This window comes from Vidua chalybeata, chromosome 2 (genome assembly GCF_026979565.1).
Source record: "Vidua chalybeata isolate OUT-0048 chromosome 2, bVidCha1 merged haplotype, whole genome shotgun sequence".
Taxonomy (NCBI): domain Eukaryota; kingdom Metazoa; phylum Chordata; class Aves; order Passeriformes; family Viduidae; genus Vidua; species Vidua chalybeata.
Genome location: NC_071531.1, coordinates 13,035,987 through 13,052,665, shown reverse-complemented (window position 1 = coordinate 13,052,665; position 16,679 = coordinate 13,035,987). Strand labels below are relative to the sequence as shown.

General features: G+C 52.9%; 2 protein-coding genes across 4 annotated transcripts in view; one reads left to right on the top strand and one right to left on the bottom strand.

Moving 5' to 3' along the window:
• The window catches only part of POLA1 (DNA polymerase alpha 1, catalytic subunit), a 183,966-nt gene extending 179,418 nt beyond the window's left edge, over window positions 1-4,548 (top strand). Inside the window, 2 exon segments of the mRNA XM_053935948.1 lie at window positions 3,264-3,403; window positions 3,405-4,548. Of these exon segments, the coding sequence (XP_053791923.1) occupies window positions 3,264-3,403; window positions 3,405-3,440 (176 nt within the window). The 3' untranslated portion in view covers window positions 3,441-4,548.
• Window positions 4,549-8,560: 4,012 nt separating this feature from the next.
• On the bottom strand, window positions 8,561-16,361 carry ARX (aristaless related homeobox). 3 transcript variants are annotated; one of them, XM_053934952.1, is made up of 6 exons: window positions 16,097-16,361; window positions 14,284-15,004; window positions 12,971-13,016; window positions 10,938-11,007; window positions 10,679-10,853; window positions 8,561-9,687 (listed from the first exon to the last, which is right to left on the bottom strand). In XM_053934952.1, the coding sequence occupies exons 1-6, from the start codon at window positions 16,287-16,289 to the stop codon at window positions 9,447-9,449; spliced, it is 1,446 nt and encodes a 481-aa protein (XP_053790927.1). In that variant the 5' UTR covers window positions 16,290-16,361; the 3' UTR covers window positions 8,561-9,446. The 3 variants fall into 3 exon arrangements, with proteins under 3 accessions (XP_053790927.1, XP_053790926.1, XP_053790928.1); XM_053934951.1 differs by having other exon boundaries at window positions 10,679-11,007; XM_053934953.1 differs by lacking the exons at window positions 10,679-10,853; window positions 10,938-11,007.
• Window positions 16,362-16,679: the final 318 nt, after the last annotated feature.

The following is a 16,679-nucleotide window of genomic DNA, read 5'->3' as shown; positions in this document are numbered from 1 at the left end:
GCATGTTATTGATTAAATTCTCATTTAAGAAGAAAGTAGGAGCTTTTATATGCATCTCTAAGTTGGATGGTGTAGTAACTCAAAGGTATTGACTGGCTGTGTGATATACAACGGTCACAGTTGTCTTTTACTCAGAGGAGCACAGAGTGATGCCGGTTGTCATTCTTACTCTGCTGTGTGGCAGCGTAAATAGTCCCCTTTCTAACCAACCTGGTGGGAAAAGTCAATATCCCATCAGCAAAGGAGGTAAACACATCAGGAGCTGTGTCCTCTCTCATCTTCCCCTGCTCTGTATTACTACAGTTCTTTAAATCTCTTCTCCCCAGTCATCAGATGCACTTGTGTCATTCAAATGCATGGTGCTGCAGACACAGCCCTGCCTGCTTCTCCTCCCAGAGTTCCCAGTTCCCATTCTCTTATAATTGAAACTTAAAATTGGCCTCATTACTTCAACGAGGCCCCTCATGTTTCTCCTTTTTTTTTAGTCCACCCTTTCCTGCCTGCCTCTACAAGGGTAATTGCATCTAAGAAATGTTTGAATCATACTGTCAGAAAGGATATTGCGTATAATTGGAGTTTAGATTTAATGTTGGGGGAAGCTGGGAGCTCTGTTAGTGGGATGGCTGGAGTCCTGAATCCTGAATTGGAGCTGTACACGGGCCTGTATTTCTGTTCCCTACTTTCAGCCCTGGTGTATTGTTTGCCTCAATGTACTAATGATTAATGTGCCTTCCTGCTCTGTTCACATGTGCCAGCTGTTCACATTGATGTATTTTACCTTGGTCTCTTCTGAGCTCCAGGAAGCTTTAAACTATGTTGGCCTAGTTTTGAGGTATAAGGATGGAATTGCCTACAGTTCCTTGGTCTAAAGAGCATGGTTTGGCTAATGTGAGCAGTTGCAAGTGAACCCACTTACTGTGGGTTATCATTAATCTTGAAAATACATAAACAAGTGAGAGCTCAGTTTGTGGCAAAGTGGGATTGGTGTTTTTATGGATGTGGTAAAGACAGTTTTCAAGGTTTGTTTAATTTAACCCTCTATCTAAATACTTTCAGAATTGTTAAATGTGTTTATGCCATAGTGACTTCAGCCTGTTATGAGCAGATTCACATAATCAAGCTTTTGTTGTATTGGAGTTGTAGTTTAAGGAAAATCCAATTCTGCTAATAGACTTTAAGTCATTACTGTCTGTGTAACAGTAAAAATGTGGTATCTTCAACAAGACATCTTCCTCTATTTGCTTACTGCCCAGACACAATACATAACTTCTTCACAACAATGCATGAAAGGTGCTTATCAAAATGCTTTTAATCAATGTAATCACTTACTCAGACATCATTTATTTAATTTTTTTTTAATTTTTAAAGAGTTGATAGCTTCATGCAAAGCAGTTAACTTCAGTGGAACTTTGTGAGTAACATGGAAAATCTAAGCAGGTGGCAATTTCTCAGTAAAACATTGCTGTGTATTGTATCCAGAGCTAGTCTGCTGAGGTCATACTACAACATCTGAGGCTCTGAAGAAATATTTGTAAATCCTCAGGGAGGAGAAAGTCACAAACCTCAAAATTGTAATAGCTTTTTCTGTCACCATGCCTCCCATGCCTGCCATCTGTTCATGTAGCAGTCCTTGGCTGCTGAGATGAAGCTGTCTGATGGGACACCTTCATCTCAGTCACATCACAGAAATGAGGTGAGAGGTGAGGTGTCACAAAAATGAGACATTTCATCCCTTATACACAAAAACTCAAAAAACCAGTGTCCCTCTCCCCAAAAGCCTTTTCTTAAATAAACTCTGTTTTTAGAGACAATTGGTTTTTCATCTTAAGTTGTGCTGTAGACTAAAAGCTGTTTGAGAGGGGATGGAGTTTCCTCTGTTACATATTCAAAGGACAAGGAGGGCTGTGAAGGTGCCAGGGAGAAGTGAGGCAAAGCTAATGAGCAATAGAAGGATGGTGTTGGTTGCTCACAAGACACATGCTTTACCCTGCACCTCAGTGGCTTCAAATCTTGACCTGCAAGTACCTCTGCTGTGCTCTCCTAGTGCTGCTGGATGTGGAGTCCTTCCAGTCTAAAAGCAGGGAAGCTGCCTGGGAGGCCACCTTGTTCTGCAGTTCATGTGCTCTCCAGTGTTCCGAGGTGTAACTGCAGGAACAGGCTTTTGGGTAGGAGCTGGTGTTCCTAGAATGTGGAGTTGGTCAGAAAGTAGGAGCAGAACTGCGCCGGATCTGCATCCACTTGGCATTGCTGTATAATGGAGTAGTGGAATATTTTGCTCCTTTAGTCTTTGTTCACAGCTTTTATTAAGGAAAAGCTGGACAATCACCCAAACAAAATCCCTTGGGTGTGTTTTTTTAATGGCAGAAAATTTGGAAAAAAAAGCCAAAAGAAATAGAACAGCTTGGTCTTTACTGCTGAAATATGTACAGACTCATGCACATGACTTTGCACACACATGAAGGTACAGGTGAGTAAATGTCATGTTCTCCAGGCCTCTCTGACCAAGCATTTGGGAGTCTCTTCATTCATGTGTCAGGAGAACCTGACATCTCCTGGTTGAGATACTGAGCATCTTCTCTCCATTTTAGGGTAAAGTAGCATGGAATTCTCCTTGTTTGCGCTACTTCCCTTTTCCTTCCAGTGCCTCTGTAGTGCTGAGGATCACGATTCCCATCCTGCACGCAAGGTGCATTTGAGAACTCACAAGACTGGTGATAAGTCTGACCCAGGTTGTGCCAGTGCCAGTATTAACAGCAGGGATGAGGGACATGAATTGGACACGACTTGTGATCTCCTTCACTTCTGAAGCCACCCTGGGGCAGAATCTCTCCCTACTTCCAACCTCTGGATAGTTCTCACTAAGTTAAGGCTCCGGACCCTTTTAAATGAGATCCTTTCAGACCCAGCCCAACTATTGTTTACTTTCCTGTGACAGTGAACCCCCATTTCACTCCAGCTAGGTGACAAAACTGGAGTAGGGGTGGTTCTTGCCAGTTTTCCCACTGCTCCTGTGCTGGTGGGGCTAAGGGAGCTTCAGCCTTGGCTCCATGGCCAAGGTTCACCATGGCCCCTCACCAGCTCGTGCAGGAAAGGCAGGGAATGCAGCAGACTGTGGGAGAGCTTGCCACAAATGTTTGCTAACTGCAACATTCACCTCGTTTTAAAATACCTTGATTCATAGTCTAATGAATGCAAAAATCCTGTCTTTTTGTGGTCATTTAATCCCTCTCTGTGTTTTGGGTTTTTCCTCTTTGTTCTTCTAGAGTATTTGAAGAAGAAGCCACTCAGGAGGGAAGTCTGTGAGGCCTACAAAAGACTGAAGAGCACCGTAGACAAATGCCTGTCCACGAGTGGCTACTCAGAAGTGAACCTTGGCAAACTCTTCACCGTCAGTATAGGAAGATAGATCTGTGGGAGAGTCCAGTAATGAAAGACAGTGACTGATTAAAAATGGAGGGAGGCTAGTCCCTTGTTTATCAGTAATGATCTCTTCAGCAATACTCTATTTCAGTATGTACAATGCTGTTTTAATAATCTTGTCTCTTTGGAGGAGGAAAAATGGGAGATGAAAACAGGATCTATGATTCTCGTGGATATCAAGTATTCAAGGTGTTTTTATCTTCCTATTTTTTCTTCATTGAGAAACCAGGGTTATTAAAACATGGAGTAGTTGATTTTTGCAATATTTTTTGTTGTGTATTTAGACCTATGAGGGAAAAGGGGGTGGGGGAATTGCTGCTTTAATTGGATAATTCCCAGTGAGAGTTGCTGGAATGTAAGTGATCCTAGACTTTGCTCCAGGGTATTTACTAGAGGTGCTCTCAGGAAGAGAGGTTAGTAGAGGTCTCAGTAGGAGCACTAATGTTTTGCCTTTTCACGGTTTATCTTCTTCCTGATCATAAACATACCAATTAAAAACAATACTAAACCTAAATGCATTTAAATGTCCTATTACCTACTGAACAGGGATAGGGATGCTTTACTTTGAAATTCATTAAAGAACGACTGAAACCTGGAGGTGCTAAAAATAGGGACCATCTTTTTATGAGGAGTCTTTCCAAGCATCTTTAAGCATAGTATTTTGCCACGTTGAAGATTTCTGTGTAGATGTAAAGACATGCACATGAACAAAACCCATTTCAGTCATACAGAGGATATAAATGTGTTTCATTTCTAAGTATTTGAAAGTAAGCAATTGATAGGGAAAAATATTTTTGGGATGGCATTGTAACCAGTAACAGGGGAATGGAAAGCAGCAAATCATAGTTACTGTTCTGTAATAATTACTGTGTTGGAGATTTTACAAACAAATTGTATTTTTCATTTACTTCTAATAAAATGACAAGCAGGTATGACAAGGGAATAAATTTGGGTACATGCTTTTGTACACAAAATATTGTTGTACTCTGTTCACTGTTTAGTTTGCAATGTGATATATTAATGTAAGGTTATAAAAATTGCTTTTAAATCTTAAACAATGTAAAATGTGAAGTTTTTTCACACTTGAAGGAAAAAAAAATAAAGTTTTCTAGTAAAAGAGAATTTGAATCTATGATCTGATGGTTGAAAATAGTCCATGCTAGGTCATATTCCTCTGGACTTCTCCTGGTCTTAAAGAATTGCTTGTGTGTCTGTTTTTAGGATGAGCAGCCATTAACAAAGGGAGCTTGAAGAAAAAGTAAGAGGATCAGCATGAACATGTTGGGCACTGTAGGGATTCATGTGTCTGTTTGTGTTGAGAGTATTTTATGACATTCATTTGTCCCCAGAGTAGCATTTGGGAGAAGCTGTGTGTCAGTATGGGTAGTCTCAGTTTGAATATGCCTAAATACACAGTCATCTTCCTAGCAACTTTTGGAACTAAACCCTTTCATTTCTGCTCACATGGAATCACTACAGTGAGAAATGGAATCTATGCAGTCTCTGATGTTGTGCAGGTGTTGTCCCACCCTGGTGAGCTATCGATCCTTCCCAATATGTTTAGTTGGGTTTAATATTCTAAAACAGACTTTATTTGGAGTCTTGTCTTGGAAAGAAGGTGTTGTTGCCAAGATGCCATACTGAAGTTGCAGAACTTCAAAAGATCCTGGTTTCTTGTAATTCCATGCAGGCATTTTTAGATTTTTTGTGTCCAGCCCAATTAGGATTATGAAGATTACAGATATATACTGATTCTACTGGGTAGAATGCCTTAGGAAAGTGAAAAGTGTGACCTTCTCCTCCAAACATTAGGTGTACAAATAAAATGGATAGATATGGCATAACCTGACCCTGTGGCACTTGTATGTATCTGTATAATTACAGCTGAAGAGCTTGTTAATTTGCAAGTTTAGGGATGTTTAGATTAAATGAGAGTGTTGTGGAATGACTGTGTAGGATGCAGCAGCACAGAGTGGCCCTGCAAGGGGCTGTTCCCCCCCACACACACCGAGGCGGAGGAGCCGTGAGTGGCACAGCCCCGGAGCCCCCGCCACCCCAGCCAGCCACAGTCCGGGGGGGTGGAGGATGGGAAATCAGGGCTTTTACCCCGAATGGAGGCTTTTTTTGATTCCTCTCAGCAAAGCTGGTCAGATCAGAGCTGAAGTCTTGGCAGGGAGTAAACCGGATTTTTTTTTCCCCTCCCCTCTCCCTCTCTAATCAGCTCTGGGCACCGTGCCTTGTCTTGGCCCCTCAGAAAGGCTGGGAAACGCAAAATCATCTTTATAGCATTTAATATTAAATGGAGCTGGTAAACGCTGCACTGTAAATAATTTGGGAAAACTGAAGTTTGGAGGTTTGCATTCTGAGACTGGTCTGGCCTGAATCGCCTTCCCTTCCTTTTCCTCCTCATATCCCCCTCCCCCACCCCGTGCTGTTAAAATTAAGATTTGTGTTTATTTGTATTTATTTGCAGTTGGGGAAGAGGAGTGTTGATATATGGAGCCGGTGGCCAGGTTTCACTGATGACATATGCGATATGAAAAAGAATTCCCATCCGCAAACATGGTTGCTGCTGTGCCAAAATCCCTCTTTTCGCCGCCAAAGGCAGTTTTCTAAGGCCGAAGCGGAGCACATCTTCCCCTTCGAATCCGTCCCCGTCTTCTGCAAGGCACCTTAAATGTGCCTTAATTGAATAGTTCTCCCGCACCCTCCTTATAGCAGTTTAATAGATTAACTCATCTGTGCCAGCTTCAAATTTCAGATTAAAATTCCTTCATCCCGAAGGCAGCATTATCAGGTTGTTGGAGGCTGTTTTCAAACCTTGGTTTTGAATAGCAGCGGCTCTGCATTAATTTAACCACTAAGCTAATAAGTAGGTTTCGTTTTGTTATGCTAAGCTTTATTGCTTTTCTTTTGATCAGAATGGTGTTGTTGAGCAAAGCAGCAGACAAGGCATTCTTTGATGAGGGAATTAGCGCTCTATTCTTCCTCTATTATTCATAGCACAGTGGAATATGTAAGTACCTGAGGGTGTCAAAGGAGAGCAGGCTCTATTGCAAAGTGTTCGCCTTGTTTCTCTCAATAGCTGACTATGAGATGATAAACCGCTTAATACACTGCACTAATTGGATGAGAGCAAAAAGAGATGGGAATTAAGGCACGGCGAAAGGAGAAAGTGCTACCAGCCTTCATTCACTCTTTCACCACTTTAACAGCACCAAAGGAGGCACAAGCTTTCTATAAGCAGACTAGGGGTTTTGTGCGGAGATAAAATGAACCTGTTAGTGGATTCAGGTAATACACTAATTATTGCACAGTATAAATACCACTACTGGTTTTATAACACGGAGGTAAACTTCTTTTGAGAAGGTTATAGGATTGCTTGGCAGCAGTATAGATCCTAATAAGGGACCAGAGTAATAACCCCCTGGATTAACAAAATTGCTGCTTGCAGAAGTATGATTCGGGCTTTTACGAAGATTTCAGCAGAATGAATAAAAATGACTGAATGACATTTCTTAATGCCTAATGGCTTGATAATGATTCCCTTTTCTTTGAGGCAAAAATGTATATTTCAGGCTGCACTGTTAATAACGTCCAAGGAACAAGCCTTATTTTTCCCATAAATTTTTTTTTTCGCGCCTATGGTGGGTTTTAGAACTCAAAAATACGGCTGGGGGCGGGCGGAGTTGGGGGTGTGGGATATGAAATGCTGTGAGTGGAGGGGGGAGCTGCGGGGAAGGGTCGTGGCGGGCTCCCACGCGCGGTGCTCGCTCCAGCGGCGCTTCCCGGCCGGTGCCTCCCGGAACCGGGGTCGCCCCGCGGAGCCGCCCGCCGGGCCGGAATCCCTCGGGGTGCCCTTGGGCTCTTCTCCGGCCCCGGCCCGTCGTTGTGGAGCGCTGCCGAGACTGGACCAAATCACCCAAAAAAAGAACCCCACACCCCGGCGCTCCGACCGCCCGTCCGGGGGTTGGGGCTTGGTCGGGAGGGACCAGGAGTCATCACGGCCGGGGAAGGACCGCGGGGAGAGCCGCCGGGCTTCCCGCATTTCGGCCCCTGTTCCGTAAAGGGGCAGACGGGACCGCTGCGCCCAAAAAAAAACCAAAAAAACAAAAAACCAAAAAAAAAACCCAAAAAAAACACAAAAAAAACACAAAAAAAAAAAAAAAAAAAAACAAAAAAAAAACAAAAAAAAAAAAAAAAACAAACAAACAAACAAAAAAAAAAAAACACCAAAAAAAACCACAAAAAAAAGCCACGAGGAAGAAAACCACCCGGGGAGTAATAAAGGAAGAGGAAAGAAACGGAAGTTCACCTCGAGGAGAACGAAGGGGCAGGCGCGGAGAAACTTTTGTAACCCCAAAGGTGCAGGGGCGGCCAATCGTTCCCCAGAATTCCTGATTTTCTCCCCAACTCCCGACTTTGGGCAGCGGCGGAGCCTGGGGCTGCCCCGTCCCCGCCCGGCGAGTGCCGGGGCAGCGTGGGGCGGCTCCCCGCGGTGTGGCATCGCTGACACCCAAGAGACGGCCCAGAGCACCCCGGGCTGGGCAGCTGGGGGAACACGCCACGGTGCCCGCGACAGAGCGCGGACAGGTACGGCCGTGGGTGCCCCGCCCGACCTCGCGATCCGCAGATCCCCTCGCAAACGGGGCTGCCGGCACCTTGCTTCCCCGCCACGCCCGAGCTCTGGCCGCCGCCCCAGCCGAGCGACCCGCGCCCACCCAGACCCCGCGGGGGGGTCCTCGGCGCTGAGGCTGGCGGGGCTCAGCCCCGGCTGCCCCCGGCCCCGGGCGCCCGCAGTGCGGCGCAGGTGGCCCCGCAGCCCCCACAACGACAGGGTTTTTTGCCTTTCTTTTGATCTTTTTTTTTTGGTTGGGTTTTTTTTTGTTTTGTTTTTTGTTAAACATATATTTTCGTTTATTTTCTGAACGTGGCACTTCTCCACCGGATAGCAAGGAAAAGTGTTAACAATAACGACATTACACGAAAAAGTACTGTACCATCGCCTCTTGAGGGTTTCAGAAACCTCTACAGTTAATAAGTTAAATAAAGAGTTTGTACATAAATATTTGTCTAGGAACCCTATTATATCTACAACACAGTAAGAATCTACAGAATGACAAACTTTTACAACACTACACTGAGTGCAATTGTTTTATAACTTTTCAAATATACAAAGCTCTGTTCTTTTTTTATAACAATGGTATGTACAGAATTAATAATCACAGTTTAGTGACTTAAACAGTCCATATTCTAGCAGTGTATTTCGCTTTGGTTTGATATAAAAACCTTGGTTGGTGTAGTGATAAAGAATATAACAAGAAAAAGATATACCCTTTCCCCTAAGTGCACTGGTTATCTTACAGCATCAAATTTACTTTCAGTTTGCACTGTCAGCATCCTTGGTTAGCATATGCAGCTCGTTGCAACATGTAAAATAGTTCTCCAGCGCTTCTAACTGACCAACTTATCCTAGGATGCTATTTTAAGAAGATGTGGGTAGCTTTCCCCCTCTCTTAGCTTCTCTATTGTCATTTCACTTTCTTAATTACAATTCTATTTCTTTCTTTTTTTTTTCTTGCCAGATAAACAGAAGGAAAAATATTTAGTGTACGAAACGCTAATATATAGTAACTTTTATTAGGGTTTTTTTCTTTTTTTTTCTCTCTTTTTTTTTTTTTTTTTTTTTTACTTTTTTCCCCCTTATGTTCATAGAGGAAATTGACATGTCGTACATTTAAGAAATGTACCAGCCAAGGAGGATTTAAGTGTCATTTCACTCATGTGAGGGCTGATGCGAGAGGCATTCACTTTCCCCAAGTTCCTATCTTGAGGACCTACTACAGTCTCGGCTGCTGGTCCTCTTTTTTTAAAAATCATTATTATTTTTCCCCCCGTTTGGTCTTGATTCATGCTGTCTGAGGTGACCTTTATTGATTCGCGTATTTACTCTCCTCTTCTCTCCCTCTTTTTTCTCTCCCCCCTAAAAAAACCCTAACCCGCACCCCGCGGACGGCAGCCGTGCCTTAGCACACCTCTTTCCCCGTGCTGTTCCCGGGGAGGATGTTGAGCTGGGTGAGCTGGGCGGCGTGTTCCTTGGCCTTCAGCCGCAGGGCGGCGATGCTGGACGCCCGCCGGTCGGCGGCGGCACTGGCCGGGTCCCCCAGCCCCGCCGAGCCCACCGCGCCCTCGGCTGCCGGCGCCGGCTGCCGCAGCAGAGCCGCGGCGCTGGAGGCGCTGCCCAGGGGGGACATGGTGGAAAAGAGCCTGCAAGGGAAGCAGAGACGGCCGTCACCGCCGCGCCGGGGACCGCCGGCCCCGCACGGCCCCGGTCGCCTCCTTCCCGCCAAGCGCGGACGCGTGGGGACAGAGACTCGCTGGCAATACCCGACGGCGGGCAGGCAAAAGATTTTTTCGGGGAAAAAAAAAAAGGAGGACAAATCGCTGAGCCTGGTCCTCCCCGACTTGCCGCAGTCAAGGCGGCAGTGGCCGGGGCTGCAGCCGGCGGCGAGGGGGATGCGCGGGAGGAAGCCCCCGGTCCTGGGCAGGCAGCGCTCGCTTCCCCCGTTACCCGGACCCGTCCGCCCTCCGCCTGCCCCGGCTCCGCGAGCAGCGCTGCCGGGGCCGCTCGGCGCTTCCCGCACTTCGCCCGCGGACTCTCCGCCAGAGGAGCGTGGGACGGACCGCGGCTCCCGCGGGAGCTCGTCCCGACGCGAACCTGTGGAAGCTGCTCAGCCCCACGCATGCCCGCGGCTAAAAATCTGTCCGTGACGGTCCCCCCGCGGCCGGAGCGGCTCACGGCACCCGGGATGTCGCGGCTTCTGTTCATCCCGACTGGCCGAATACCAGCAACCCCCTCCCCGAGCAAAGCAGAGGCCACGCGTGCACGTAGGGAAACCCACGCAAGGGTTTAGTTTCTGCGTGGGAGCACCGCTTTCCGCGGGCCGGTCCCTCGGGGGCCCTGCCCCGTGCCTGCCCCGCCCGGGCTCCCGCGACCGCCGCGGCCCGGCCGCCCCCACGGGGAACCCGCGGCCGCGCGGGGGGCGGGCGGGGGAGCCGCCCCCGCCCAATGAGCGGCCGCGGCGGAAGCACGTGACCCGCGCGGCGCCCAATGGGCGCAGGCTGCGGGGCGCTCCAAGTTCGAACGCCGGGGCGGCCGCGCGCGGCGGGTCCCGCGCGGGGCCGCGATCCCCGCGCGCGGCTCCCGGCGCCCCCGCCCAGGACAGCCCGGTGCCGGTCGCGCGGGGGCGGGCGGTACCTGCCGAAGGCGGGGCTGATGAAGGCGGGGTGGCGGAACACGGCCGCGCCCAGGAAGGTGCCGAGGCCGAGCGGGGTCCCGCCGGGGGGCAGCGCCGCGGAGCCGGGGGGCGGCGGCGGCAGGCTGGGGAAGGCGGCGGCCGCGGCGGCGGCGGCGGTCCAGGCGGAGTCTAGAGCTGGGTGATGAGGAGGGAAAGGACTAGCATCAAGGTATGGACTGAGGGGGTGAGTTGCTGACAGGGGACCAGGGAAAGGCAAACCTGGGGGGTGTGTCTGAGCCCCAGCCTTTTCCCTCTTCCGCCACTTAGCCCTACGGTTCTGGAACCATACCTGAAAGCCAAAAGAAAAACCGGTTTTAATACGCCTGCCCGCGCCCTCGGAGCGGCGAGCCCCGCAGGAGCCCCGCACCGGCCCGACGGCCACCGCTCCTCCGCCACCCCCGAAGCGGGATCGCCCCAAAAGGGGCCGGCCCGCGGGGGCCACGTGTGTCGGTGCCGCGCTGAGCCCCGGGCTGTGCCGACCCACGCCGGGGGCCGACACGCGGCTTTCGGTGACACCCCCGGCCCTGTCGCGGGCCCTGGCTCCCGGAGGGGCGTAGCAGTTCTACACCACCCCCGCACATCTTTGCGGCAGGCCGGCTGTGCGGGCAGATATCGGAGCGGGAGGAGGCTCCCGCTGCGCTGGAGCAGCGGCAGTACGTTTTCCCAAGAGGACTACGCGGGAATTATTCCGCACTCACACCCACACCGCGACTTTTTTTTTTTTTTTTTTTTTTTTTCGTCAAAGGGCATGTTTACAAATTATATCGTTTGGGGATCATAGATTTTTTTCCCCCTTCAGATTTAAAGAGAAGGGGGAAAGTCGTAATTTCAGTGATGTCTGAAATGAAGAAATAATTTGTGAGGCAACCAAAGCAGCAAATACAGATTTCAAGGCTGCCCTTTTAAGATCTATTTTATGAAAGTTAGTTAGGATGCCATGGCACTGCCGTCCTTTCTCACTTTTTACCCCTCCCACAAAGCAAAAATCGTGAAATAAAACTGCTTAAAGCAGGATGGAGGTAGAGGAAAATAAACCGCATTTCAAAGGAAAATAAAATATTCCATTAATAACCAAGTGTGGGGCCATCACATGCACCTACAGACAGAGACTTTGAGAGACAGATGTTTGTAAATCTTTTGGGGCAGGTGTGGGCAGAGCTTTTCCTGTTATGCTCGGCTTTGTAAGTTCAGTATGAGACCCTTCTTTCCCGGAAGGCAGAAAGGCAGCAGTGCTGCGAGTCTCTCCATACAGTTGTTCAGCGGGAATTGATCTCCACGCACGCCTATCTGGGTACCCACGATGAAGAGGCATTGTGTTCGTGCGGAAGGCAACAGCCTGGCACGGAGGGAGCGTCTCTCCCCGCTAAAACTCAATTAGCAAGCTGTCCTCACTACAATTCCCCCTTATTGAATTAATAAGTCTGAGTAGACCCAAAGGTAAACTAAGGGACTCTAATAATTCATATTCACTTAATTACATCTTCTGCCATGAATAGAGGAGAAAGAAAGGGGGTGTCTTTCTGTTAAAAAAGTTATTTAACTTTCCCACGACTTGTTCCCCTGAGCTGAAAATACTGATTTGCTGTCACATCTCTGTTTGACAATGGAGAAATGTGTCAACAGAAAGGAGGGGACAAATCTCATCATTAGCCCCTCTAATGCAAGAAGCTGTTGTGTATTAAATGAGCCATATGGAATTTATTATGCTTTATCAGCGCCCGATTTTAACTGTAAAGTGATTTGCTCAGCTTCAAACCCAGAGACATCTGTTTTCTGTTGGCAATCAGGGCATCCCAATGTTTATCGTCTCTTTGGTTATGAGACCCGGGTTGGGAAATGCACTCTGGTATGGGGCGGCAAACACCTTTAATAGCATTGCACTCACTCACTATTAGATCAATGCAGGCTTATTGCTATCAAAAATGGGAAATCAAATAGCATTAGCCAGCTCCTTGTGCAGGCGGAGAGGAAATCAAACAACATTTCGCCTTCAAATGGCCCTGTTTGTTCTAGCACTAAGTGGGCTTTTATGAAGCCAGATTGGAGATTTGATGGCAGCCAAATACCCGACTTGCGGCCGAGCGGGTTTCTAACAACCGAAACGGGAGCCCTGAGTTTTAATCACGCAGGGATTCGCCAGCCGATGCCTCGGCCCTGGCGAGGCCGGGGGCGCCGCCGAGGAGGGCCAGGCCACCCTTCCCCTGGGCGCCACCGAGGGACGCGCCGGTCCCGGTCCCGCCGCTGCCACTCACCTGCACTCGGGCTTCTGTCAGATCGAGCCTCATGGCCAGCTCCTCCCTGGGGGAGACACAGACGCCGCCGTCAGCCCGGGGCACCTCCAATTGCCCGCGCCCGATATCCCGGTGCCCGAGGCGAGCGGGGCCGGGCCGCGGGCGGACACCGCCTGTCACCGCCCTCGGCCCGGCTCCGGGCCGCCGAGCTGGGCGCCTCTTGGGACTCTAGGGTTTTGGCATTCCCTCCCCGCCGCTCCCCAGATTCGGCCAGTTCCAGCCGCAGCTGCCGTGTAAGGGGACGGCAGCCGGGAAACTCCACGCGGAGGTTCACGTTGCCACAACTAAGGTAAATCGGAAAACACTAAGGCACTGGAAAATGGCTCATCAGCTCCGTGTGCCAGAAAGGAGCATTCCCAGCATAACTGAGACCCTGCCGCGGCCGGAGCCCCGCGCCCTCAGGGCGTGAAAAGCCCTGGGGCAAAACCCAAAGCCGTAAAAAAAACACCAACGAAAAAAGTGCGATATGTCCATACACAGCCCGGGCAGCCGGGGCCGGGGCCAGGCGGCGCCCCGAGGTGAGCGCCGCGGGCGATGCGCGGCTCCGAGGTCCAGAGAAAAAAATGCCCCCGCAGACACTCCTGTTCCAACGCTGCCCCGAACCCCAACCCCTGGGCAAAACAAACGAGAAACTGGGAGCGTCTTCGGGATAGAAAAGTGTGACTTTGGGGACTCGATCCCCCTCTAGTTTTAAGGCGGGAGTGGGGAGCTGCAATTTTCGATCAGCGCGAGGAGAGGGCTGGCGGCTCTGCCTCTCTCCCTGCTTGCACTTCCCGCAGGGGAACCGCTGGCCAAACCCGCCACTACCATTTTCAACGGGAAAATGTTCCCGAAAGTATGGACAGAGCCGGGCTGGACCCCGCCGGGCTCCCTGGGGGCAATTCCGGGCACCAGGAGGCCCCGACGTGCCGGGCCGGTATTTTTAGGCAGCAGCGCTTTGATCTCTGCCGCTGCCGGGGCTTCCCCGGGCCGGGCTCCAGCCCACGAGCATCGCGTAACCGATCCCGGTGCGGCCGCGGTGACAGGAGGGGTGGGCAGCGGGTAAAAATAGCGCCCGGCGGTGGCCTTCAGGCGGGCCTGCCCGGGCTCTGCCGGCCTTGGCTCCCCCCGAACCTGGCCCTGTTCCCCGTCTCCTCCAGCCCGGGGGTGCCCGAGGCAGGCTTCACCGCCGAGGGCGGTTTGGAGGCAGGGGTACAGCACACTGCGGCTCCGTCCCGTCCCGTCCCCCCGGGGTTCGCTCACTCCGCGCTCGGCCGGGGCCCCGGCGCCGGTACCTGGTGAAGACGTCGGGGTAGTGGGTTTTCTGGAAGGCCCTCTCCAGCTCCTCCAGCTGGTAGCTAGTGAAGGTGGTACGATAGCGGCGCTGCTTCCTCTTGAGCAGCCCCTCTTCGGAGTCGCTGCCGGCCGAGAGGCAGACGCTCTCCTCGCCGTCCTTGCCCTCGCCATCCTCGGGGTGCAGCAGCAGCTCCTCCTTGGGGGACAGATCCCCGCCCTCCGCCCCGGGGGCCGCGGTGGCGCCTCGGCGGGCATCCTTCAGCAGCCCCCCGCCGTCCTCGCCCAGCAGCTCCTCCTCCTCGTCGTCCTCCAGCTCCTCTTCCTCCTCATCCTCGTCCTCCTCCAGCATCTCTTCGTCTTCTTCCTCCTCTTCCTCCTCCGCGGCCGGCGCAGCAGGGCCCGGCCGCTCCTCGACGTGTGCGGCGGGGCTGCCCAGCTCGTCCCGGGCGGGCGGCGGCGCTACGAAGGGCGCGTTTTCACGGTAGCTTTTACTGCGGCTGATGCTGACCTGGGGCGCCTGGCTGATCTTCAGCGTGTCCCACGGGGCGGCAGCGGACACGGGGCCCGCGCCCCCCTCCGGTCGCCCCTCCGTCCGGTCCCCCCGCGGCCCCGCCGCCCGCGGCGGCAGCAGCCGGCCGCCGCCCGGCCCGTAAAGCCGGCGCAGTTTGGGGGGAAGGTGCAGCTCGGCCGGCTCGAAGGGAGGGCTGGCCTTAGGGGACCCTGAACCATGAAAGTGGCGTAGACGGCCGCAGCAATCGGACGGAGCGGGCAGGCGTGGCGGGGAGAAGGGTGCGGAGGAAAGAAAGGAAGGAAGAGAGAAGGAGAGACACGGTCAGTAGGATCTGCGTTAATAGAGCCTAGGGCAAGAGTCCAGTCCCTCAGGCATGCTTCGTGCACCATTTTCTTCCTCCTACCCCGTCCCTCAGGCCGGCCCCGGCCCGCGCCGCTACTCCCAGCCTGGGAAGAAATTCCTCCCGGACGCTGAGCCCGGCCCGGCGCCCGTTCAGGGCCGGGACAGGCTGCGGGGGCTCTGACAGCCCCGGGCCTGCGCCGGCACGTTTCCGACAGCGGTCAGCGCCGGGCCAAATGCCACATGGCGGGGCAGCGCTGGTGCTACTGCTCCCGCCCGGCAGCCCGGGATTCCTCCGCTGGCTTTTTTTTTTTTTTTGTTTTGTTCCCCCTCCTATAATCTTTCCCCCACCTCCCCAAGTCTAGTTTTGGTTTTGGAAGAAAGAATCCCGCCCGCCAGTGTACGCCGGGAAAAGCGGGAGCGAGGCCGCCCATGGGAGCTGCCCATCCGGGCTCCCCGCGGCTCCGGAGGGGGTTGCTCCCAACTTGGGGCCGGGGGCGGCGGCTGCCGGCGGCCCGTTATCACTGCCCTGGCTGCTGCCGGGCGCGGCCCCATCTCGCTTGCCGAAACCCGTTGCAGGTTTTAATAGGAACGGGCCAGGCTCAGGCTTTCCCCCCACACAGATCGCATATCGCACCGATTTATTTTGGCTTTAAAAATTACACCTATATCGAAAGCAAGAGCAGCCTAAAGCACCAGTACCCGACCCCCAGGGAAAGAATTGTGACGAATTCCGGGCACGGCTCTGGCTGCGCTTCCTGGCAGCATAACAGCCGCTAACGAGCACGGTAACGGGATAACAGCGACCGCAGCTCCGAGGCGGCGCCCGGCCGTGCGGTGCAGGCGGGGAGCGGGGCCGGAGCCAAGCCGCAGGCTGTGCAGGGAATGGGGGACACACAGCCTGGCCTGCCCGATGCCGGGGAAAAGGGACGGGACGAGCGGGATAGGACGGCGGGGCTTACCTTGCGCGGCCTTGTCAGTGTCGGGACGGGCGGCGATGGCGGGCAGGGTGGGCGCGGTACCGAGCAGCCGCACCTTGCAGGGGCTCCGCCGGCCCAGGATGCTGTCGATGCAGTAGGAGGACAGCAAAGTTGGCGATTTACTTTTGCACTCGGGGCGCTCGGCGCAGCTCTCCTCCGGGTAGGGGCCGCTCATGGCGGCGGCAGCGGGGCCGAGCCGTGGGGCCGGGGCGGGAGCGGCGGCGCGGACGCCCCCGCGGCGCTGCCCGGTGCCGCCGGGACGCCCGTCACGGGGGGAGTGAGCGGCGGCCGCGGCGCTCTTGAGTCCCCTCGGCTCCACGTGCGGGCAGCCGCCCCCTGATTGGCTCCCGCCGGAGGCCGGGCGGCCGCCGACAGACGGCGCCCGGCAAAGCCCGGCTCGGACCGCCCCGGATCGGCACCCGCCCCGAGTCGCCGCGCTGCCCCCGGCCCCGCCCCGCCCCTCCCGCCGCGCTCCGCCCCCGCTCCGCGGGGGCGGCAGCCGGCGGGGACCCGCTCGAGGGAGCCGTCGGGGGTGTCCGGGATGGGCGGCGGCGGAGTTCCCGTG

Excerpts from the sequence above, each read along its gene's own strand:
- ARX (XM_053934951.1), bottom strand. The coding sequence starts at position 16,289 with ATGAGCGGCCCCTACCCGGAGGAGAGCTGCGCCGAGCGCCCCGAGTGC. Across the intron at positions 13,017-14,283 it reads TACCCCGACGTCTTCACCAG|GGAGGAGCTGGCCATGAGGC; the intron begins GTACCGGCGCCG and ends TGTCTCCCCCAG. Across the intron at positions 11,008-12,970 it reads TGACAGAAGCCCGAGTGCAG|GTATGGTTCCAGAACCGTAG; the intron begins GTGAGTGGCAGC and ends TTTGGCTTTCAG.